The following is a 24,245-nucleotide window of genomic DNA, read 5'->3' as shown; positions in this document are numbered from 1 at the left end:
CCCTTATCATACTCTTAATTGTTCATATTTCAAGGCTCTTTGCAGTCAATTAGCATATTCAAGGATTACTTTACTAAGCTAAACAGGCAAATGCCAAATGGGAATCCCTTACAAACCCCATTCAATCCACTTCCCTAGTGAAGCTTCCACTACCATCACAGCCAACCAGTCCCCAATATATGTTCTCAAGGACTTGTCTAAAGACATATAGCTGTCATACGAAAGTCTCCCTTTTACACCAATTTGGCACATTTGGCATATTGATATATGTGGTTCACCGTCAAAGTCAAACTCAATACCTGCTGATCTTCGATTTGTGATTGTACCACAAAGTTAACAAATTACGAACGATCGACCTTCATCATGTTTCGATGATGAAAACATTTTTCTTAAGCAGGTAGAGCACATATATAATTCACTCTGGTGACTGTAGGACCCTAAGTTTGGCTAATGCATGTCACAATGGCAGCACCTGGGATTGGTACAATAGCATGACAAAGAGTAATGCCAAATTTATGAAAGAGTTATGGGCTAAAGGCCATAACAAGGGACATGCTACCCTACAAACTCGATCAAATGCTCTCTTTTTTTTATTAGTGAGGACTGTTTCCACACAAATTTGTTTAGCAAAGTGGGATCTTAGAGGACACCATATAATTGGATTCAGTTCATGATATTATGAATGTAATATATGATTCCCCTATCTCCTTTATTGTACAAGACTTGTACCTTATCCATTAGCAAAATGCCACGTGGGACATCAACTGCAACTTCATATTATTGGAGAAAACTTGGTCAAATTTTACATCAAAAAATCGACACCAAGGAATCTCTCTCCCTCAATCTCATGTCCCACCATCAAAATCCCCTGTTTTTGAAAATCTGGTTACTTTGGCAAATACCAAAGAAATAGATCAAGTTGTGATTCATATTTTTACTATATTTTCTTGAATGATGAAATGTGCGAGGTCAAAAGTTTAACTCTAACGGTGAATATAAAATAAATACTCTACCGTTGAAGTTATAAGTCATCCGTAAGAAATAACTTCTCAAAAATACTAAAGAAGCACAAAAGAAGTAATTTCTCATCTATAAAATAAATGGATATTGGTTTTAACTCTAAAGAAAGAACACAGTATTTCAACTGGTGTTCGGATCATGAAGAAGAAAAAAAATCATAGACAGACAAACAACGAGGCAGTCAAAGGATGATCTTTGATTTGTACTTTGGGCAAAGTATCTTCTTCTCTTAGTGAGAACATGATTTTTCATTCGGTTTCTTTTGCTTTATCAGCTTTAGAAACCTCTTCTTAAACCACCCCCTCTTCTCTTTTGCCCAAACAGTTTTTTTCTCATTACAAAGTTCCAAATTTAACGTGTCAATTTTGGCTTTTGAATTTTTTTTTTTTTTTTAATTCTTTCTTTTTGGGTATCTTTGTGATGGGCTTTGTTGTTCGATTCTATGGTCATTTTATTCTCTCCGACTGCCAAAACAGAAAGAGGCATTTCCAAAGCACCTCTGGCTTTGGGCTTCAAGTACTTGGTGATGTGGCTTCTGATGTAGACTCTCTGTCCTTCCATTGTCCGACATGTATGTGTATGTATACAGTATATGACCTCATAAACGTATTTCAAAAGTTACTGGTTTTTATACTTAAAAAATAAAAATTTGCCCAAGTATAAGGGCTTGAAGCCCAACCCTAAGCTTTGACATGGAGGAGGATTTTATGGGCCTAATTTATAACATTCAATATTTTTTTTCCTAACAAGGAGGACCCTTTGCCAAATTAAGAGTTACAAGAGTGACTTGTGGTTCTTGTAGTACAACATTCCCAAGGGGATATCCATTAAATATTTCACTCCAAAAAATATAAACTAGAAGAAATTGACTCGTTGATATTGATGTGAAGTTTTTCACTTTTGGGTGGGAAAACCCACATTGCTTTGTATTAAATTTGCATCCACTTTCGTGTCTTGGAGAAGATCTTGTCCCTACTGTCTTCTGCTTCCCCATTTCATTTCCCTAGCTTTTATCACCATCCATGCTGTTGCTTGTTGCCCATCAAATCTTTGAGGTCTTTGTCTATCATTTCATCATTTCTTCATTTTGTCTTCCTCTCCCAACGTTTTTAATAATGGAAATGGTAGTTCAAGCCATGAAAGAGGTGACACCATACTTTGACAAATGTGGGAGCAAAGTGGTCTTGTGGACGAGAGAGACTTTCATGCAACAAGAATAGCAATTTTGGGTCAATAACGCAATGACAAGCGGGATAACTTTTCCACTTTACAAGAAAGTTTTTCTGCTTGTAGACATTCCCATTTTCTTGACCATCTTTGTATATAAAGACATACATCTCTTTCTCCACCAATTCCCAAATGAATGTTAATTGCTTAGCCATAAATGTATGCATCGAATAGATGAATTATTTTATACGTTAGTGTAGATTTGGAGTCAACATCACTTCCAAATTTGTGATTAATTGTTTTCTGTGGTTGGTTGGTCATTCTTCAGAAACCAATGTACGGAAAACCCTCATCGCGTGAAAGATGAAAAATTATCAAAAACCAAGGACACTTCACTTGGGTTTTGAACTCAAACAGAGAAAAACAGAGGAGAATGGAATAAAGAAGAAGAAGAAGAAGAAAGAGGGATGTTATTGGTTAACAATACCCATAGCCACACTTGTCCAAATTACAAACACACAAATTCCAAAACCCCCAACTTCAGACTTCATACAAAATCAAAACAAAAAACCCGTTTAATCAAGATTCAATTTGAATTCTGTATTTATTTGCATGGAGGAACGACATTGTAAACTTTTCGCGCCAACCTCATGCAATCCAACCAATGCAAAATCTCCACATTGGGGTCCCTCTCAACGACAACATCCAACGCAGTGATCTGCGTAACGCCTCTATAGCTCGTGATCTTCCCGCGCACCCTGGCAACCACTCCGAGCTTAATCTCCGCCGCGAAGTGCTGCGCCGTTTGGGCAATAAGTCGAACATCTGCCGGGTTACGGCGCGAAAAGTAGGGGGAAGAGAGCTGGTTGAGCCAGAGGATGCAGTTGACGCAGCCGGTGCCGTCGTCGATAGTAAAGCGGAGGAACTTGTTGGGTTTGAGGTCACGGGACGTGACGGTGCCGACGGTCTCGGCGCGGGAAAGGAGAGCGCTATTGCGAGAGAAGGAAACTGGGTCTGAGGAAGAGGAGGAAGATGAGGTTTGGGTGAGAGTGAGGAGGTCGAAGGCTAAGAGTTTTACATGGGTGTTGTATAGTGAATGATCCATTTGTAACACTGTAACAGAGAAAATGAGAAATTGAGAAAAGTGTGAAGTGGGATTAAAATTTGAATGTAAATTCTCAACTCAAAAGTTCCGAAGTGTGAGTTGGGGGAGGCAGAAAGAAAAGCATGACCGGGTTTTGGGTTATGCGCATAAGATATAAAGCATGACCTTTTCTCAAATGATCAAATCTACGGTTCCCCAGCTTTTCATTTTATATCAACGGCCACAATTCGAGTCTTTATCACAAAAACAGAAATATTCCATGTTTTTTTAGCACTTCTAGGATCAAAGACTGCCTAGGTTCCAGTATAAAGCAGTATCCAATTGATCATTGAGGCGTCTCAACTGAAAATATCACGAAAATGGAAAGAAGAAAAAAACAGCTAACTTAAATTTCAACTGAATTCAATGTTGCAATACGTGTAAGTAACAAGGAGATGCTCATTCGACTGGTAACCGGTTATACAATGCATTCTAACAAACATGCTCATACTGTGCATCTAAAAATTACACGAAGATATCAAATATATATTTGTTGCATCTGTCACCCGGCAAAGACTCTTGTTTTGCTTATCCTAATATGAATGATAGGTGAAGAAGCGCTCATCCAACCATGGTGCGCTTTCGGCCTCGTTGTCTCACTGTAAAAGTTGTGAACTATTAAGAAAACTAAAGAAGGGGAAAAACAAGAATAGAATGGAACTCTAAAGCCACACTCAGATATCAGACTCAGGAAAAAAGAGAAAAATTAGATATAGCAGTACAGCAAAATCGCACCTTGAGCTAACTTGTTTAATGTGGACGACCACTGCTTTGAGGACTTCCGATAAGCAGCAAGTATCCGATCCATCTATACAAAGAATTAAGTGTGAGAATTCATTCAATTCTCTGTTTGGAGATAGTTTAAAGGACTATTCATCAATTTTTTTGAAATTGATTGGAAAATATGTAAAATATATGCTAAGAACTTGCATTTCGTCAACTACTCTAAAAAGAATGTCTCAGGAAAAGACAATTTGTTAGAACTCTGTTAAGTCATTTATGAATTATAATTTTTTTCATTATCTTGAAAAAAAAAATTACAAATTAATGGAAAGAAAGACATCTTTCCAAAAAGCAAACTACAATTGAAAAAAGAAAGACTCGGCTTACCACATTCCCACATGAAGAATGCATTGAGAGCAAAGCTCGTTCCAAAACATACAAATCCACAGCTTTATCTTCTGGAAGGGTTGATGTAAAGCTCAGACCGAAATCAATAACAACCTTGGAGAAAAAAAAAATTGTGAATTTGATGCAAATTAGTTAAAGCACTCTCACTTGACCAAAAATTAAAGTTAAAGCACTCCAGCATAAATTGGATAAACACAAGACAAAGTAAATAACTCACCAACTGGTTGGTAGCAGCTCTAATCAACATGTTAGATGTGGTCAGGTCGCCATGAATGAGACCACCATCATGCAGTTTTCCAATTGCATGACCAATCTGCATTGCAATATCATCCATGCGTTCTTCAACAACAGCGCCATTGCGTAACCCAAATTCAAGAAATATATCTTTGACAGAAGGACCCTCCACATATTCAAATGTTAGGGTATGCAGCACAATGTCTACAGAGTAAAGCACTGGAGTATAGACACCAAGTCGTCTTGCTTTTGTCATGCACCTGGCCTCCTGCTCCAAAAGGTCAATTTAGGGAAAACTCAGACAGTCAGATAGGGAAGTGCAAAAACTCTTGAAGAAGGAAAAGCAAAACCATACTGCATTGAGGCGCTTGAGTGTAAGCTTAGCATCCAAAGATGGGTGCCTGTATTTCTTTGAGAAGCGTTCCTTGACAATAGACCTCCTTCCTACAAAGCTAGACTCGAAAACTCTCTGAAGAAAGAGAAAATTTGAAACTTTTTAGCCCAATTTTATGCAATTTAACATAAACTGATGCACATACAACCCATTGTAGAGTGACTCACAGCTTCAGCTCCTTGCTTGATCAAAATAAGGGAGCCATCTACACCAGCCTTAGTTTCCATAACGAAGAACTGGGTTCAAATTGCCTGGACCAAAATTTCACGCAACCATGAAGGATTCAGCTAAACAGACATACCCAAAATCTAACAAAAAAGATACAATTTTTACGTTCTGCATATTTTGGGAGCCCAATTTTCCTGTTACCAAATACCCTGTGCCCTCCTAGCTTTTTGACATGTGGCAAACCACTTAACAACAATTTTAACCATGTTAACTCTGTTAAGTCCAACTCTCACCATCCCACCCAGCCAACCCCAATCCTCCGACTTAAGCACTCTCCGATCAACTCCACCCTCTCACTGCTTACCGCCAGCCAACCCAGACAGACCACCCACCTTCCCCCCCACCCAACCACTGGTCTGGTCCAGGAGATAGATGCATTAGATTACATGATTTTTTTATACTAATAATAATCCCATATTTCAGATGACCAGGGTTCATAGTCACTACGCAGGAATAATAAGAAACCCACTAAAGGAAAGGAAAAGAAAAGAAAAACCATCTCTTCCCCATTTTCTCAAACAATTTCTCATTTTTAATTTCCAGAAATAATTCTATAACAATATTGTTGACTCAGTTCAAGGCTGTAACTCTCAGAACACAATTACGAAAACAAAAACAAATACGTTTTCAGTGTTTCCTACATCTCTTTCAAATTTCAACAAACCACAAAATAGCGAATTTGGAAAACAATTTCCATCACTACACTACACAAACAAAACCCAATTCCTAAAACAAAAAATCAAAACTTCAGAGAGATAAAGATGAAAGAACTAGAAATGAATAAAACCTAGCAAGTCCCAGGGCTCGAAATTGAAATCTAACCCTCTATCTCTTGGACCAGAGCAGTGGTTGGGGGCTGAGGGTGAAGGTGGGGTGGTTCTCTGTTTGGGTTGGCTGGCGGTAAGCAGGGGAAGGGTGGAGTTGGGCTGGAGAGAGAGAGAGAGAGCGGAGGGCGGTGGAGGTGGGGTTGGCTGGCGGAAACAGGAAAATTGGACTCATATTTTGGCTGCTCAAATTTATATCATGCTTTCAACAGCAAATGAAAACCAAACCAATAGCGCTACTTACAGAGCCGTTCGCCGCCACCGATTCGAAACACCTCTCCGCACTTCCGCGAATTTGGGAACCCTCCCTCGTTTTCCCACTCTTTGAACGAAGAAGAAACCAACCTAAAACGACGCCGTGTCTCTTTAAGTTATATTGGGCGGGCTTGGGAACGATTAACGGGCCTGCGAACCGGAGGCCCATGATCCGGATAGGATGGATACAAATTTACGCACGGTACGATTTCTCTCTGGTTCGCTGTGCGAGTCTCTAAACCCCTTTTGGAATTTGGGGGTTTCCAATTTCCCAATTCTCCATAGCCCTAGAAACCCTAATTAGGAGGTAGCATACCCAATTCTTGCTCAGCATGAAGAGGACAATGCCATGGAGTGAGGATAGTGATTCATCGGATTCACATTCAGAGTCTGAAGGCGACGATGGAGTTGGCAAGAGAAAAGCTGGGCAAGGCCAACCCTCCAAGAAAACAGCGTCACAAGGTATGCTATGTTCAAAACCAATAGAAACATGCACGCATACGTATATATGTATATGTGTGTGTGTGTGTGTGTGTGTGTGTGTATGTTGGTTTTGTTATTGTTTATTGAATTTGTTTTAGCTGCCTGCACACTCTGTTTTATGCAGTGATATCTGGGAAGCGAAAGAGCAAAGTTGTGGACTTTGAGGCATTGAAGCAATATGGGTACAAAGGTGGGCCGTCTGTGCTGAGCGTGCCCCCACCAAAAGAGCCCGAGAAGGAGCCAAACTGGTCTTGGTCTACCGGTAGGGAGGACAATAAGGAGGGTGCTAATGGTGGAACCAAGAAGGGAAATGAAGGAGAAGAAGAATCTTATGAGCAACGACAGAAGACGAGGGCTGCATTGGCCTCCGGGGAGCAGCTAGAACATGTGCTAACGCGGAACGACAAGAAAAACCTGTCGTTTTCGCAGAAGGAAAAGAGGAAAAGAGAGCTTGGTCAGGCAAGCAGGGGAAAGAACTATGTTGAAGAAGAGAAGAGGTTGTTGAGGGAGAGTGGTGTTTACTCTGGTTTTGATACTTAAGACCTCTGCTGTACTTTCACCTCTGCATTTTGTGTTAAATTGTAATATGAGAATTTATCGGTTTCTTGGATCACAATCTCTTCCGTTTTGCTTAATTGTTGCTTCACCATTTGGCACATGCATCATTCTTATGCCTTTGGGCAATAGACAATAAACATTAACTATTGAGTACATAATTGGAATGAAAGAGTTGCAATAAAATTGGCTTATAATGTACAAGGAGTCAGTCTTCAACAAATAACTGCTCTGATTAAGCACAAGCACAGTTGCATGCAAACAACTGAAACCCTTGGATCTGTCCATGCATGTATCCATCCGCAACTAAACAAATTTGTTGACGGCACCTACCAGGTCTCCTTCCCCCATCACACACGGGAAGAGCCATTTTCAGACTTGAGTACAAGCCTTTCTCACAGTCTTGCTGGGTGCTCTCTTTCTGTGAAGTCAATGTGGTTACTGCTCCGGTGGAGTTGTTGACCTATTGGGAAGGGTCCTGTATATGGCTCTGATAGTCTGTGGGGTTGTTCTGCAACAGCCTCCTACAAGGGAAGCCCCTACCTCGCACCATTTGTTTACATATGAGACAAAATCTTCATCTGAAACACCAGTATTTTGCTGCAACAGGAAAAAATAAGTCAACAGAGTTGGCGATTGCTTGCAATAATTCCATCTTCTAGATGATAACGGAATTTTTTTATCGAAAACAAGATGCAAAGTAATTTCCAATGCAGTGTTCATGCAGCCAAAGAAGTTTAACTTACCACCCACATCTTTCTATCAGCATCATAGCTTTCACCACTATTGGGGTACACAATTATCGGTTTTGTAGCCACCTGAAGGAATTATACATGAAAGTAAGTGTGGGAACTCCAAAAACAGTGTCATGTACAATTGTAAATTGTTCAGGGAATCTTAGTTATTAGAAATGTATCAGAAATATAGCGTATAAAAAGGAAAAGGATATGGATCATTTGCTGACCTATCATTAAGCATTAGGAATTCAAAGAATCTTAGAAATTGGAACAGTAAATATAGTTTTAAAGTCACTGGAGGTCACACGATTGCTGCTCCAGCAGCTGGTCATCAAAAGTTGTCAGCCAGCCCAGTTGGAACAATTTATGATTTGATCAAAATAACTTAATACTAAACCGAATTTATTGGAAACAAATAAAATACACAAAATGATTGTACCTTTGTAATTGATGTTAACAGTCCATGAATAAATCTAGGAGGAGTGCAGTTTATTCCAACTGCGACAACATTCTTGCATGATTCAGCAATTGCGGCACATTCAAGGAGAGAATCACCACTAACAACATTCACGCCATCTTTAGAGTTGAAAGAAAACCATGCAGGAAGTTCCATGTTTTCTTCTTCCAAAAGCTCAGCGTAAGCCTGCATGAACACCACCAACCATGGTTTACGCAGAAAAAAATAAACACCAAGTTAAAGGTGCAAACCCAAATTAGGTCGAGAGATTTTGTGCTTGAAAAATAAAATTACTGCATGTCTCTTGAGCATCAGCCCGTTTTTCTAAATTTTCTGTCTTTCACTTTCAGTAACAAATATAAGTGCTGACCATTAAAAAAAATTGGCCACCTAATTAAACAGTTTGAGGAATCAGTAAGCAAGTGTAGTAGAAAGCCAAGAATAACAAAATGGCCTATCTTAAATTTCCTCTACCAACAAGGAGAAGAAGAAATTAAAAGTCATCTACACGCTTGTGATCATTACCTGAGCTTCAAGCTTATTTGGAACTGTCTCAAACGCAAGTAGGTCAGGACCTGCTTCTGCTAGCACTCGGACCCTTCTCCGATGAAAATCTTTTAATGTTCCTAGTGTCATAGCCTCACCGTAATCTCCACTGTCAAAGGACAGACCCAAAAGCAAATAAATAAGAAGGCCAATTGAACATTAAATTGTCAAGTTGAGACAAAAATTCCCTTAATGCAAATAACAGCAGACAAGACTGTCTAACTTCATCTTCTAAACCTTTCACAGGCATCAAAGGTGCAGTCTCCTAAAGGTAAAATCTTTATTCATGTTATTATGTCAACAATATAGTTAAAGGACCTGCAATATGAGCTTCTGGAACCCAAGCCAACATAAATAACAGCTTATGCAATGAATTTGAATAGCAGAACTGACTCACCTGTACTCAGACCCATCAGCCAAATAAGCACCGTAGCTCCCCACAGATGCTGCAACTAAGATTTTCCGACGCTTGAGAATTCTACCATTTCCACTGTCACCAGAAGCGCCTTCAGTACATCTGTCGTAATAGATATCACGTGCCTCACGGGCAATTTCAACACTTTTTCTAAGCAAGTCTTCACTCTCTTCTGTGGAAAAGCCTTTGGCCTCAAAACCTTGAATGGTGGCCTGAATGACAATCAATACTTTCAGTTTCAGCGAGAGAAAATGAGAGAGGCATCATTTGGCAACTGGCCTTACCTGATAAGATGCTGTGATTATGATATCTGCACCAGCTTCAAGGTAATCAAGGTGAACCTGCTCCATTAAGAAATAAAACAAAGGGTTATTTTCACACCAAAAATCAAACGAAGAGGCAGGTCGACCTATTAGTTAATCAAGTCTACAAAATAATTACAAGAACAGGACCAAAAAGAAGAGTAAAGACATTATTACTTAAATCAATCTCCTTTCTTTTCTTTTTATACACATCAAAGTTGTAATTAGCTTATAGAAGTCATTATTCACTAGACAAAAATAATCAAATTAGAGCAAGAAGTTTTCTCATGTTAATCTTGGTCAGAACGAGTTTCCCTCTGTTCCAGACAAATCTGAAAATCTGACAACAGTGGTCCAAATTCATTAATGAACACTCATAATCCATATTAAAATAGAATGCTATTATATTTGGAAAAAACTCAAACTCAACATCCCCGTCACTCAGGGGATAGAGAGAGGCAGCGTGAGGAGGTTTTCTTTAAAGTCACGAAAAAAAAGACCCGACCCGCCCAGGCCGCCTAGCGCCGCCTAGGCTGATTTTCGAACACAAATCACTTATGCATACGCCTACACTCATCGCTGTCATCAGACTACAAAACAAAGCCATTTCATTACCGATGCTGCATTTACAAGAGAGAGAGAGATGAGGGTACCGTTCGAATGAGGTGAGGGGAAGTGAGGATGCATTTAGCGCTCCAGAGGGGATCGTTGAGATCAGCGCCGTGGCGTTCGAGCTCGGTGGCAAGCCCACCATCAACCACCGCCACGCCGCCGGCCTGCTTGAGCAAGTCCCTCATCAACGACGACGTTTCGACGCTGCCCATTTCGTCGGGAGGACACAGCCACTCTGCAATCTGTTTGCTCACTTTTTGTAATTGTGGATGAACTGCAAAAACCAACTCTAAAACCCACAACGCCTCGGCTCGCTGGCTCGCTGCTTTGGGTTTTCACTCTTTATAGCAATATTTAGTTACTGAAAAAATATTCAACAAAAATAACATTTTCGAAATTATCATGTCAACCCCTTAAAGTTTCAAATAATATAAAAAATGCCCCCATTTTACTCTTATTTCTTAGATCTTGTCCCTCATTTGTTGATTGATTTTCACGCCAATTTCATTTCCAGAGCTCGTCATGTAAAATATTGGGGGAGGGGTGGGGGTGCTGATTATAAGTCCACTAGCACTAGTGAATTTTGGGATAAGCATTTTTATGGGCAATCAATCAATCCAATAGCCAAAGAATATCCACAAAATTGCATATCCAAGATCCCTAAAGCCTCTACACAAATCAACTGGAAGGGTCCATTGGGATTTCTAGTGGAAACTCAGCTAGATATGCACTGTATTGTACAAGAAAAAAAAAGCACAAAGAGCAGTTGTGTGTTTGGCAAGTTGTGTTCGCCCCGTGCATTAAAGTTTGAATCCCTTTCTTTTTAAATTAGAGTAGTTTAGAATATCGCTTTGTAGAAGGAAAAAAAAAACAATTGATTTTGGAATTTCTATTTACATCCCTTTATTTTTAGTAAAATTTAACTAGAATTAAAAATAATAATTAAAAAAATACTGCCAGACCTTTTCTCTGGGTTGCAACTTACAACAAAGCATTAGGCAAAAGTGCAGTAAAAATTTGAATTCCAAATTAATTACATTGAAAATATCCAAGGCTCCACTCTTTGGTACATGGAGTGGAGAAGCAAGAATGAGAGGGAATGAAACCACAAAAAACAATATGGGTTTCAAAAATGCTGTTTGTGCATTATTCAGAGATGTGATCTGGTTATTCAAAGACTGAACTGGTAACTGGTTTATGTTTTCCCTTAATTTGTACTGCACATTTATAAGACTACATATAACATGAAAGGAAGAAAAATTTCAGGGGCCACGACGTTTGCCGAAGCAGAAACAGCCAGTAGACTGGTCTTCAGGTATCATGCCACCTCCTTTGCTTGTGTCTATGGCATACAACAGCTTCACTACCTCTTCCATCTCAGGGCGTTTATCTGGGCTCACATCCCAACATTTTCGCATGACGCTAGCCAATGCAGTCGGGCAACATCTTGGGATTTCTGGTCGTAAGTTCTGCCATCCCAGTATTAGGAGTCATCAGCATAAGGGGATATTCATTAACATAGAATATGATAAGACAGAAAAGGAAGCAACGGTGTACATTACAAAGTTACAACCAACATTAGGTGATCAACATAGTTTAAAAACCCAATATAAACAAGTTTTGCTGCATTAAATCCACTACTTCAATACAAATGTGCAGTAAAATCTTCCAAAGAACCTAAAGCATTATGTGTAATGACAAACAAACCTGTCGCACTACTGCAGATGAGACATCAGCAAAACTTAGATTAGGATAAGGCATGTCGCAGCAATAGATTTCCCATAAGCAAATACCAAAACTGTAGACGTCACATTTCCTGTTGTAAGGCTTGCCATCAAGGACCTACAGAAATCTTCATGTTAGAATTCTGATCCAGTTTGTAGGAAAGGCAAAACTATGGAATAAAAAAAAAAAAAAAATGCTACTTGCTTCAGATCTTAAGCATGTAGCAGTCTTTGGATTGGTAACATAATTGGGTTCCTTTTACCCAAAAACCACCTTTATAGCGACTTGGTATGATGAATGAAAAGTGAGTACCTCTGGGGCCATGTACCCAAGGGTACCAGTCTCTCCGGTCATGTCCCTTGGATTTTGAGCTTCTACTCGAGCAACGCCAAAATCAGCAATTTTCAAAGTTCTATGAGTATCTAGCAACATATTTTCTGTCTTGACATCACGGTGTACAATTTTCTTTGAGTGAAGATAACTCAAACTGAGAAAGCGGAACACAGAGAACAATATCCATTAGTTTAAAACCCAACAAAAACAAACAATTAAATCCAGCGCAACAACAAAAGAACCTGACTCACCCTTTAGAGAGATCCAGAGCAAGTTGAATCACAACCTTAAAGGCAAGTTTCTTTCTTCTATTCCTGATCAAAAAGTTCTTTAGCGTCCCACCTGGAACATACTCAACAACAACGCAACAAGCTCTGGAAGGAGGAGAATTATGACTATCATTTGATGTGCTTTTAGTAGGGATTCTAAGATTGGAAGTTCCCATTGAAGCTCCGACAAACTGTCACAGATACAATGAGTTGCAGTTTAAATAGAGAAATTTAAAACATATGAGAAAATAATTGAACATCATGTAAACCTGGTAAAGCACATTACATATTCTAAAAAGTTAAAACTGATAGGACAACAAGGAGAAGACAAGATATCAACAAACTGCATCACATTTTTGTATCTGAAACTGAAAGAAATGGTGTTGAGCCTCATGCAACCGATATGACAATCAGCAGATATAACTTTTACCTTCGGAATATTTGGATGGTCAAGCTTATGCCAAACAGCAACTTCTTGCTGAAACGACGCCCGAAGAGCAGCAGTTTCAGCTGCTGTGGCAATACCATCCTCCCCCCAATCCAATATTTTCACTATAATATCAAGAATAGCAGGCCATGAGAACAATATGGATAAATAAAAAAACAGGATCACTATAAATAGCACCACTTTCTTATATTTTATAAAGCTGATAAACGAGACATAAGACTTGCAATACACGAGCACACACATACGAAAAATCTTTGTTCTTTATCTATACTTATTCAAGCACACACATATATAGCTACTTTCCAGTAGTGACGGTGTAATCCTTGAGTATAAAAACAATGAAAAATAGAAATTCAAGTCCAGCATACTAACACTTCCTACTACGGATGGGTAAGACAACTCAAACAATATAATAATCCCTGGCATCTGTTATTAGTAGTATACGAAACGGCTATAGATGATGGCCTATTGTGTACCAGCTCAAAATGTAAATTTCTTAATTCCATTTCATTTCTGGTGGAATTTCATTGACAACCAATAAATTAGGTTTGAAAGTCTAAAACTGAAACATGGAGAATTCGGTATGCAACAAACCCTGTATGTCATTAAACGCAATAAAGAAAAAGATGGAAATCCAATTGAAGCCAGAAGAGAAAGCAAAGTACCTGCAACATCTTGGCCGTCATAGGCACCACGGTAGACAGTACCATAAGTTCCATGAGCAATGACATGTCTTATATCCAATTTAGACAAATCAATCTCCCACTCTTCCATCTGCTTGTGTTCTTCACTCTCCCTTGCCCAGCCCCTGCTCAAGTGCTTCTCTAACTGGATATCCCAGCTCTTAAAATCAATCTTATCTGCTCGGAAAAACACTTCTTGCTCAGTACCTCCCACAACCTTCCCCTTTGAGCCAAAGGCCGTCTCTTCGGTGCTAGACTTTTCAACTCCCTCAGTACCATTTCTTGAATCCATTTTTACGAAACTCTCAACTCTAGCTCAAGACTCAAAGTTCAAAATCACAAAACAGAGAAACAACCCACAATTTCAACAATACCCATGAATGAAAATCAACCCAAAATTTGTTTGTGTTTATCAAAATCAAAACTGGAGCACAAGGGCCAATCTCAAAACTTCAGTCGTTCTTCCCAGTCCACTCAATCACACCCACACTCAAAAATTGAACTTTGGGAAATAAACTGAAAATATAACAGACGCCCCAAAAATCCTGGAGCTGAAAAATCACACCAAGTCAAGAAACAAATCAGAGAAAGCAAAAAAAAAAAAAAATGTAAGGGCAAAAATGAGTTGGGTATCAAAACGACTGATTCCGAAAAAAGGTTTGGTTTTTATGCGCAAAATTTAGTGGAAAACAAGAGTGATCCAATAGAAAGAAAGTGGATAGAATCGTAAAAAGAAAATCAAACAGAATATAAACAGGTAAAAACGAGACTTTCTCTGGAAATTTACGCGCGGGTCTATTGCCGTAAATTAATGGCTGAGAAGAATCCTCTTCCAAATGAAATAAAAATCCCAACTTATAAGGCGTTTATTTACCTTCCCGTTTTAACGGATTTACCGGTATTTTATGAATTGATTACGTTCTTGAGATGGTCCGTCCAAATATACAACTCTCCCTTGAAACCACCAAACTAACTTTTGTAATGTATTATCTCAATTTTAATTTTAAATTTAATCTAGTAAATGTCAACCAAAACTTTAGGGGTGTGCATCAGATTCATTTTGAAAGATAAGCTAAACGGAAATTAAATAATCATGGCTCAATGTCAACCATTTTATCCATAAATGGAAAAAAAAACTTTTAAAATTCTATCATAACAAGAGAAAAATAATGATAAAACTAGTTGAATTTTTGTAGTCACCCATGACACAAATATTCTATACCAAATTCGTTGGTACCTAAAGTCCTAATTTCTGAAGCTAGTATATTCGGCGGACAACATATTCCTTCCAAAAAAAAATGCTCTTTCAATTGTCGGGTTGTTCAGGTTTTTATTTGTTTTTTAGTTTTTTTAATTTTGGGTCATCTCAAGCGAAACGCATGTAAATAAAATCAGCTTTGACAAACTATTATATTTTTCCGAGAGTATTTTTTCTCACCACTCTTTTAAACACTTGACAGTGTGCATGGACATAACTATGTTTCCACAAATACAAAACAAAGAGTTAATTATAGTTATACCCATAAACACGTCTCATTTGTTGAGAATGGTAATTAAGATACACCTTGAGTTAAGGTGATGAAGGTATACCTTAAGTTAAAATGATGAGCAAAAATATTTCCTATTTTCCCCCAATATTTGAAGAAATGAAGGTGAAGCCCCCTTGGAACTAACCCATCAAATTGACTAACAAAAATAATCAAGCCTAGCACTAGGAGAAGAATAAATAAAAAGTCTAGCACTCTGGTTTTCATTTCCTTACCTTCTGCAAAATTACTGAGTACTTAAGCCCCAAATTAAAAATGTTTCTTGACATTCAAGTTACATGACCAATATCATCCAACAACAAAGCTTCAATATAACACACCAGAGCTCCAAACCTTTTTCTCAAAATAGAAAGTTGATAAATAAATTTTTAGAAATCGATTTAGGTGGCTCTTAGCAGCTACCGAATGATCACTTCCCTTTGCGTCATTCGCATAATTAATCACTTAGGACCCCAAATCGTAAGGCCCTACGATGCTAGAGATTCCTTTCCTTATAAAAAAAAAACATGGAACTAGTATATTTGATCTACCATTGATGCCAAAATTTAACTTGTCGTTTCTTTAGTGAACCTTATGATAAGGGTGAAAAGAGTTCAAAGGTTTGACTGGAATAATTTAAATCCTGTGCAACAATAATTAGCTGTAATTTGAGAACACATGATATACCTTCCAACAGAGAAACTCTGTTGGGACAGGTTTTCATTTTTGGAAATTCGGCAGATGAATCTTATGCAACAGAAGACTTCAAATGCATCTTACCTTAATATCTGACCGACACTGATCTGGTACTATAGAGACATTGCTGGAACATACAATAAAATAAAATAAACCCCTTTTTCCCTTGTTCTCCTTGTAAAATCCCTGACAAATGTTTCTTTACAGCCTGAAGATGGTGAGATTTTATTATATGAAATGAGAATTGACTGTGCAAACAAGGCTATGAATTAGTTTCTTACAACAGAAATCTTGTCACTGTTCCGATAACTCGCTCTGTCCAGGCACAACTTCAGAATGAGGCCGGCCTTGTTAAAACGATTCAGAAACACTAGACTTCGTGATGAATTATCACTCCTCCTGCACAAGCACGTTATCTATTCAATTTAACCAAACATGAATATGTTGAGCACATTGAATCCAAGCAAAGCCACATTAAACTTTGCCCTGAAACTTCTGCATAGAGTATAGTTAAATGATGGTTTACTCTTAGAAATCTCTATACAAGGATCAGACACGAGTGGACCCCAGTATAATGTCCATGTGTACCTGACAGGCTGACGTGGTAGCTTTTAAACAGAAGTGCCACACTTAAAACCATTGAGCCATCTTCAATAAGAGGAGGATAAAAGAACCAGTTGGCATGTAATGTACAAGGACAAATGCCACACCATATACGCAACCATGTTTTGATGATTACATGATACCAGCTTTTACGTTTATACATGTAAATTCTATTTCAGTAAAGCTTCAATAACTCATATCAATGGTATTACAAAGCGAATTGCTGACCTTGATACTGAAGAGAATACCACCATCAGAAACCTGCTGACCAGCTGCTAGATGAAGCCCGCGGACATAGCCCGCTGATGGTGCCTTTACAACATGCTTTAGAAAAGAAAAAAGAAAAAGAAAAAAGAAGTTCATGTCAAATATTGCACATGGAAAGAAAAGTTTAGATGCAAAATCCAAAACTAGCAGCAGTACAAACCTCCATCTTCATTGCCTCTAAAACTAATATAGGTTGTCCTTCCTCCACCTTTGTCCCATCCTTCACCACAACCTTGACAACCAAACCAGCCATGGGCGCAGCAACAGTCCCCTGAGGGTATGATGATTTGTCAAATCTGGGTTTATGTTCTGTTTCATCTTCATCAGACAATTCAAGGTCGGTTTTCTGCCTGAAATGATGATGATGTGATCCATACCATATATGAATGTGCTTGGTCTGATCCTGTAGCCCAAATTGGAATCAACAAATTAACAGAAGTTTTTAAATAAAAAATTGAACCATATTCAATAATGCTAATTAATTATTCTATGTAGACCTCACAACTGCATGCAGATAAAGACATTTACCTTGGAGTAAACAGCTAAGCTAACATCCATGTTTACACCATCAGCTTCGACTCTGAAATCATGGTTGCCTATACAAGTTACTTTGACCTCCAAACCTGGGAAACTCTCTTCTTCTGTCTGCACAGACATATAGAAACCTTGCTGATGGAATGACTCAGTGGAACAAAACAAAGAAAACAACTTGCACATAAGATACTATAATTCCAAAGTTGCAAATGTGGCCAATTAGCATAAGACTACCTCAACCAGATAGCTCCCATCTGGTTTATAAGTGGTTGAAAGTTTCAATGACTTTGAGCCACTGCTATCATATTCATTATCCCACTCAAGTTCCACTGTATGCCTAGCACAATGATGGACTCGGAAAGGGGGAGAAGAATACCATATGGAGATTATGCTGTCGCCACCTGAACAGAGAGATATAAATATTATAAGGGCCTTTAAGAAATGGCATACATTTGAAGAATGGGACCTTCAATTTACCAGGAAGATTTTCTCTGAATAAAGAATTTTCCTTTTCAATGAGACACGCAGCTGCCAGTGTAGCACTAAATCTAGCAGCACCAAGCACTTTGTCCACTAACAGTGAATTACTAGTGTCGACAAACAGGTCGTCTTTAAAGTGTTCAATAAAATGGGTTTCTACATCGCCATTTTGAAATGCCCGATGGTTAGCAAGTTTTAGAAGAAAATTGATGTTGGTTGGTAAACCTGCAACCTGTCTAAGAACATTAGCATTGAAAAGGATAGAAAAGAAATTAAACTGCAGGATCAATATGAAATTGCAATTTGCCTTTCACATTTTTCTTAAAGCCGTTTAAATTTTGCTGCCTTGTGGGCATCAGATATCTAACTCGCCTAATAAGATAGCATATGAGATTGAATGATTGGAAAATATGCTTTGATGTGCAGAGGATGCAACTCTAAAATTAGGTGTACCTGAAACTTCGATAAGCAATCCTTCAGTTTTACCAATGCCGCAGCACGATTTTCTCCCCATACTACGAGTTTAGCAATCATAGGATCATAATGCATGCTAACAGTGTCTCCCTGTTCAACTCCAGTCTCAACTCGAACTGGTCAATGACAGATTTAACATAAGCAGCCGACAGAAAAAACCAAAGGACAAGAGATGATAATAAAAGCACTTGTTTAGCTGTGATGTCCTTGGATCAAACAAGTGGTGCTTAAACAATATAATCCAACTAGAATGTTGGGGATGGATTCCCTTTTTTTCTTTTCTTTTCGGTTGACTGGGGATGAATTCTTTACTTTACCATGTATGAGTCGTATTGGCTATTGTAATGTGACTAACCTTGTGGTGAGACTGGAACGTGATGATAGTGATGAAGGACTCCAGTTGCTGGAAGGAATCCTTTCGGTACATTTTCAGCATATATTCGGGCTTCGAAAGCATGACCTTCATCACAATGAGTAACTATGAAATCCAGAAACTCAAGAAGTTTGTGGATTCAACATATACAGTGAGTAAACTCATATTAGTTATAAGATTTTTCATATCCAAGTTATTATGAATATGAAGTATTCACTTTGTGTTACAAAGGAGCTTATTATTTACCTGATGAGATTCAAAAAATCTTGGCATCTTTTTTTATAATTTTAATAGCACAGACATTTTAAGGCAAACTTTTCATAGAACCACCCAGAATATGTTACTCAAATCTGAATAGATCAACCCAGCATTCAGCTTAAAACTAGTCAAGACTCATTTTAGAAGTGGAATTGAATATGGAAGCAAAGATAAGCTTGGCGAAGACCTCTTTCTTGATTTTTTATTTTTTATTTTTCCTTTTCAAGAAAAAAGAATGTCACCTGATAATGGGACCTGTGACTGACTAATGGGAAGATGTTCTCCACTTGCAACACGAATTTGCCACTCTACAAGATCTTGGCCAACAATCATTTCAGTCACAGGATGCTCAACCTGCATAAAAATTAACTAACCTGTTAGATTCTGATAAATTCAGACTGAAATACAATAGAACAGAATGGTTAAAGCACCTGAAGTCGGGTATTCATCTCCATGAAATAAAATTGGCCTGAGACTGTATCAACTATAAACTCCACAGTGCCAGCATTGTGATAACCAACTGCCTTTAATAATCAGACAGAGACTTCAAATCATAAGGATATAGAGAGATTTAAAATTACAGGTTAGCTCAATGCCAGTAACTTTTAGCTTTTGATGGGGGCAAAACCCTCTATGCATTGAAGTAGTGACCCATGATTAGATATAACACAGGTTAGCCAAGAATTATCCAAAAAGAATGGTGATCAGTAAAAACTTCACCATCTTAACCCAATCACGGGCCAGTTGACAATTAGGTACAAATCAGACAATTATTCAAAATACTTCACCTTGGCAGCAGATACAGCAGCTTGGCCCAAGTGAGTCCGGAAGTCATTCGACACGTTTGGCTGCACCAATGGATTTCCATTACAACTCTACTAGAACAATGACAAATCTACACCGACAATACAGGAAATGATCATACAGCTGGAGCTTCTTCGATGATTTTCTGGTGTCTTCTCTGGACGCTGCAATCTCTCTCATACAAATGTAGAACCTTCCCATGTTTGTCCCCAAATATCTACAATACCAAACATGAGCTTAACTTTTTCAGGATATAGTATCTACTAGAATTACATCAATATAATGTTGATAACAAAAGTTAATGATATCATATCAACTATGAAGTATTATGGGTTAGACACTAGTAAGAACTAGGAATTATACAAACAAATAAGAGTACCTGGACTTCAATGTGCCTTGGCTGTGTAATATATTTCTCCAGCAATATCGTGCTTACGCCGAAAGAAGCAGCAGCCTCACGTTGTGCTCCCAGGAAAGATTCAACAAATTCATCCGGACTTTGAACAATCCGCATACCCTGGAAATATATCAACTATAAGAACATAGGGAGAAGAAATATCTAAACTATAAGAACATCTTGTGAAGAAAACAAAAATCTCTCAATTTTTAATCTGGTTGCTGATATCATTGAGGGAATCAAAGAAGAGGCAACCTTCCCTCCACCTCCATGAGTTGGCTTTATTAAGATTGGGTATCCAATCTTGTCAGCTTCTAACTTCATTAGATCAATATCTTGGTCTTTACCATGATATCCAGGCACCAGAGGTACCCCTGCCGCACCCATTATTCTCTTTGAAGCACTGATAAACACATTTAGCATCAATAGGAATCAAAAAATTTCCCCAGTGGACTAGACATTTAAACCATGCACAAAAACAGGGACTAAAAGATCAAAAAGACAGAGAGCACATATTATTAGCTAATCAGTTGATACAATATTACATCAGTAAGAAGGCAATGAGTGGTACCTTTTATCACCCATGTCTCGGATGGCAGATGCTGGAGGTCCAATAAATGTAAGACCCTTATCTTCACAAAGTTGAGCAAACTCAGCACTCTCTGACAGAAAACCATAACCAGGATGTATAGCCTAATTATACAAAAACAAAGATATCCAATCCAATAAGCCTGATTTCAAACAATCAAACAGTTTACCAATTCACCAATTCTCCAAACAGATAGCAAATTTGGCAAAACAAGTAAAAAGAAAACATATGCAAATGCAATGAGCTATTGAGCTATATTGAGCTATGTTCACTATCATAAGAGGAAATTCTGACTGACCTGTGCACCAGTGCGAATGGCCGCGTCGATAATCGATGAGGCCTTGAGGTAGCTGAGCCGAGCCGGAGGCGGGCCGATATGCACAGCCTCGTCGGCCGATTTGACGTGAAGCGAATGCCTATCGGCGTCGCTGTAAACGGCGACGGTTTGAATCCCGAGCCTCTTGGCGGTCCTCATGATCCTGCAAGCAATTTCGCCTCTGTTTGCTATCAGAATCTTCTCTATCCTCTGCGGCTCAGAGGCAGAGAATGCTCTTACTGTCAGTAACTGGAAATGGAAAGGTTTGTGGGAAAGCTTCCGGCGGAGGACGGTGGCCACGGACGCCATGGTTTTGAGCTCTGTGAGCGAGACGGAGAGTGGACTCGACTGTAGATGGTAAAATGTTTTCCTCTTGGTCATGTTATTATGTACTTGCGTGTAGGAAACTATATCCATAAATTTCTTCTTCTTTTTTTTTGTTTTTTTGTTTTTGTCTCGTCATATGGCAACCCATAATGTTGATCTGATCTGATGTGGTGCTTACTTGGCACAATTATCTGTGTTATCTGATAACTGATACAATTCCATCTTGGGCCGCCTACTACTGTGGTTTTAGGCTTTATTGGGCTACTTGTAGATTGGCTTTCGATTGGGCTGCTTGCAATTTTGTTTTTGGTTTGACTAAGTCAACCAATATTTTATGATTGGACTTCTAGCCAACATCTCCAATTTATTCTCACTTAGAAAAAAAGATTGGTTATTTGGTTTATTCTTTAATGGGTGGTTTTTTATCTTTAACAAGGAAAGGGGACTTTTTGTCCCCAAAAAAAAAAGGAAAGAGACTCGAATTCCAGTGTAAGTGAGCATGCCTAATTTATGTCTGCATAATGTGTTGTTTTTTGAATTTAACAATTGATGATTCATAAAATTTGAACTCAAAATCCCGTACATCAAAATATCATTTTATAAGTTTGTTGGATGGAACGTTAAAATTATAAATTTTCACTTGTTTGATGTAAAGGTAAAAGAGGGTGGGGGAGGAAATCTATATAACCTTATGTATACAAATCTCTAAAATTATTAAAGCATTATTTTCAATAGTATATACTATATAGTGGGGTATATATGGGCCATGTAGAAGATTAGTGGGTCATTTAAACTTTTTTGGTGTAATTGTATGTTGAACAAAATAACAAAGGTTTATGAAGAAATGACAAAATGCATGGAATGGCTTTTCTCTCAAGACGCCAAGGGGCAAGGCAACAAACTACCTAGCTATTATTATTATTATTATTTGTCATGGGCATGGCAAATGTGTCATGTATCAAAACTGTTGGTGTGATTAAGATGGAAAGTTTTTTAAAACCAGCACGGCAGCACATGCATCATGAAGCTCTCTGTCTCTGAGGGAGGAAGTGGGCCACTTGGCTCTCCCTCACCCTTGTCCACGCTTTCACCTAACAGCATGATGGCAAATTATACGATAAAAGCTGTTTGGAATCTATGATGCCTAAACCAATCCATCCACAAATAGATCTACAATCCACTTTGCTTGAGGGCCCACTTCATAACTTACTTCTTTCATTTCACGGTTTACTGTTCTATCTTAATCTCATGTTAAAGTAAAAGGAGGACATCCTAAGTTATGGAGGTTGGTGTGTGTAGGGTCGCCTTTTTGATGGCTGACAAATTTTGCATATAGGTTTGGTGATGCTATACACTCAGCTATAAGTTCCAATCAAATATCGTTACGTTTTGTTAGCGATAATAATATCGACACATGATTAGTGACATGTCGAATACCATGTTCGGACTAACTTGTACTATTTGATTTCCAGTGATTCAGTTGCTAGTGGCAAATGTGATCTCATTGCAAACTGAATTTGCAGATTCAAACTAATTTATTTCAGAGGCATGTCACATGTGGCTCGGTGACTTGTTTTCAAGTCATCAATTGCTCACAAGAAAAGCAAAGCAATATATATAATATTAAATTTCCCCATGGTTTAACTTGCAAGATGAGACTGAGGCTCAGCCACACTAGAAGCATACAGGGTGACCCTAAACTTAGAAGACACCTCACCTCTCTCTCTCTCTCTCTCTCTCTCTCTCTCTCTCCTCTGCTGTCTAACGTCAAATTAAACCTTCGTTTTTGACAATATCCTTTCCTAATTAGTATTGTTATCTAACGGTCAAAGCCTGCGAGCTTGTTGTGGCCTTATTTGAGGGGCTGCTAATTTGGACACCTTTTTTCTGAATAATGTTATTATAATCATCGACTACATCACATGTGTGTCAACAAACCTATTATTTCTTCTTCAATAATTCATCTTCAAAATGTCTTTTTCAGCATACAAGAGTCTAAACAATATCACTTCCCACTTATATAGACTTTGAAATTAAAATCTACTAACAACAATACAAGATGATGAAGGAAGAAATCAATAATTTTTTATAAGGGTTATTCTGTTTCAATTTATTATATATGGATGGTTAACTGACGTTTTTTTTATAAAACAAGCATCGAGGTGACCCGATCCAATTGTTATTGAAAATGAAATTGGACTAATTTCCATATAAAAAAATATGAACTTACAAAGTTTGTTTATTTTATTATTGGGCTTGATCCCAGCCTAGTCTAAGGGTTGAAGATGATAAAAACCTAATATAGATTGATAAGGTAACAATTTGCATGATCATATTTACCTCAACTATTAATCTTTATCTTAAGATTTATTCTCAGAGCTTGTAATGGTAAATTATTTTATCGTCACACTTACATGGAGAGTTGGACTACCTATCTTTTCTTTTTTTCTTTTTTTCTTTTTAATAAAATAACATTTTTATCAATAAATAAAATATTCTCACAATTAGTTGACATGGGATCAGAAAAGGAAAAAGGAAAAAGGTTGAGGAGCAGTACATCACTGCTTATGGAGGCATATGCATATCAATTATAAGTATTGATGGGTGGACAAACCTTTTTTCAGGTTTCCTTTACTGGT

The 24,245-nt window shown here is 38.1% G+C and overlaps 6 protein-coding genes across 8 annotated transcripts; 1 reads left to right on the top strand and 5 right to left on the bottom strand.

Annotated features, from left to right (window-relative positions):
* On the bottom strand, nucleotides 2,633-3,446 carry LOC18766647 (CST complex subunit STN1). The gene has a single exon (XM_007201057.2). It carries the CDS (start codon nucleotides 3,290-3,292, stop codon nucleotides 2,792-2,794), a length of 501 nt encoding a protein of 166 aa, XP_007201119.2. The 5' UTR covers nucleotides 3,293-3,446; the 3' UTR covers nucleotides 2,633-2,791.
* LOC18768237 (EKC/KEOPS complex subunit bud32) lies at nucleotides 3,653-6,490 on the bottom strand. Its single transcript, XM_007200355.2, has 7 exons — nucleotides 6,387-6,490; nucleotides 5,258-5,341; nucleotides 5,052-5,165; nucleotides 4,680-4,964; nucleotides 4,442-4,555; nucleotides 4,067-4,139; nucleotides 3,653-3,930 (listed from the first exon to the last, which is right to left on the bottom strand). Exons 2-7 carry the CDS (start codon nucleotides 5,315-5,317, stop codon nucleotides 3,893-3,895), a joined length of 684 nt encoding a protein of 227 aa, XP_007200417.1. The 5' UTR covers nucleotides 5,318-5,341; nucleotides 6,387-6,490; the 3' UTR covers nucleotides 3,653-3,892.
* On the top strand, nucleotides 6,606-7,536 carry LOC18766592 (UPF0690 protein C1orf52 homolog). The gene is made up of 2 exons (XM_007200156.2): nucleotides 6,606-6,859; nucleotides 7,005-7,536. The coding sequence occupies exons 1-2, from the start codon at nucleotides 6,730-6,732 to the stop codon at nucleotides 7,418-7,420; spliced, it is 546 nt and encodes a 181-aa protein (XP_007200218.1). The 5' UTR covers nucleotides 6,606-6,729; the 3' UTR covers nucleotides 7,421-7,536.
* Nucleotides 7,597-10,837, bottom strand: LOC18767574 (homocysteine S-methyltransferase 2). The gene is made up of 7 exons (XM_007200299.2): nucleotides 10,546-10,837; nucleotides 9,875-9,931; nucleotides 9,573-9,802; nucleotides 9,155-9,284; nucleotides 8,612-8,815; nucleotides 8,182-8,253; nucleotides 7,597-8,035 (listed from the first exon to the last, which is right to left on the bottom strand). Exons 1-7 carry the CDS (start codon nucleotides 10,714-10,716, stop codon nucleotides 7,874-7,876), a joined length of 1,026 nt encoding a protein of 341 aa, XP_007200361.1. The 5' UTR covers nucleotides 10,717-10,837; the 3' UTR covers nucleotides 7,597-7,873.
* LOC18767412 (serine/threonine-protein kinase HT1) lies at nucleotides 11,499-16,073 on the bottom strand. Its single transcript, XM_007201026.2, has 6 exons — nucleotides 13,945-16,073; nucleotides 13,262-13,383; nucleotides 12,814-13,022; nucleotides 12,542-12,716; nucleotides 12,212-12,346; nucleotides 11,499-11,973 (listed from the first exon to the last, which is right to left on the bottom strand). Exons 1-6 carry the CDS (start codon nucleotides 14,252-14,254, stop codon nucleotides 11,767-11,769), a joined length of 1,158 nt encoding a protein of 385 aa, XP_007201088.1. The 5' UTR covers nucleotides 14,255-16,073; the 3' UTR covers nucleotides 11,499-11,766.
* LOC18766581 (methylcrotonoyl-CoA carboxylase subunit alpha, mitochondrial) lies at nucleotides 16,311-21,846 on the bottom strand. Of its 3 annotated transcripts, XM_020569547.1 has the most exons (17): nucleotides 21,262-21,839; nucleotides 20,946-21,067; nucleotides 20,630-20,777; nucleotides 20,357-20,494; nucleotides 20,099-20,194; nucleotides 19,962-20,021; nucleotides 19,605-19,697; nucleotides 19,416-19,527; nucleotides 18,898-19,002; nucleotides 18,522-18,658; nucleotides 18,066-18,300; nucleotides 17,823-17,989; nucleotides 17,583-17,699; nucleotides 17,215-17,457; nucleotides 17,016-17,111; nucleotides 16,773-16,832; nucleotides 16,330-16,583 (listed from the first exon to the last, which is right to left on the bottom strand). In XM_020569547.1, the coding sequence occupies exons 1-16, from the start codon at nucleotides 21,694-21,696 to the stop codon at nucleotides 16,815-16,817; spliced, it is 2,322 nt and encodes a 773-aa protein (XP_020425136.1). In that variant the 5' UTR covers nucleotides 21,697-21,839; the 3' UTR covers nucleotides 16,330-16,583; nucleotides 16,773-16,814. The 3 variants fall into 3 exon arrangements, 2 of the variants coding, with proteins under 2 accessions (XP_020425137.1, XP_020425136.1); XM_020569548.1 differs by lacking the exon at nucleotides 16,773-16,832 and having other exon boundaries at nucleotides 16,311-16,583; nucleotides 21,262-21,835; XR_002272762.1 differs by lacking the exons at nucleotides 16,330-16,583; nucleotides 16,773-16,832 and having other exon boundaries at nucleotides 17,215-17,325; nucleotides 17,432-17,457; nucleotides 21,262-21,846.

Source organism: Prunus persica, chromosome G8 (assembly GCF_000346465.2).
Source record: "Prunus persica cultivar Lovell chromosome G8, Prunus_persica_NCBIv2, whole genome shotgun sequence".
NCBI lineage: Eukaryota > Viridiplantae > Streptophyta > Magnoliopsida > Rosales > Rosaceae > Prunus > Prunus persica.
Note: the sequence above shows the minus strand (reverse complement) of the source record. Positions and strands in the feature narration are given on the sequence as shown.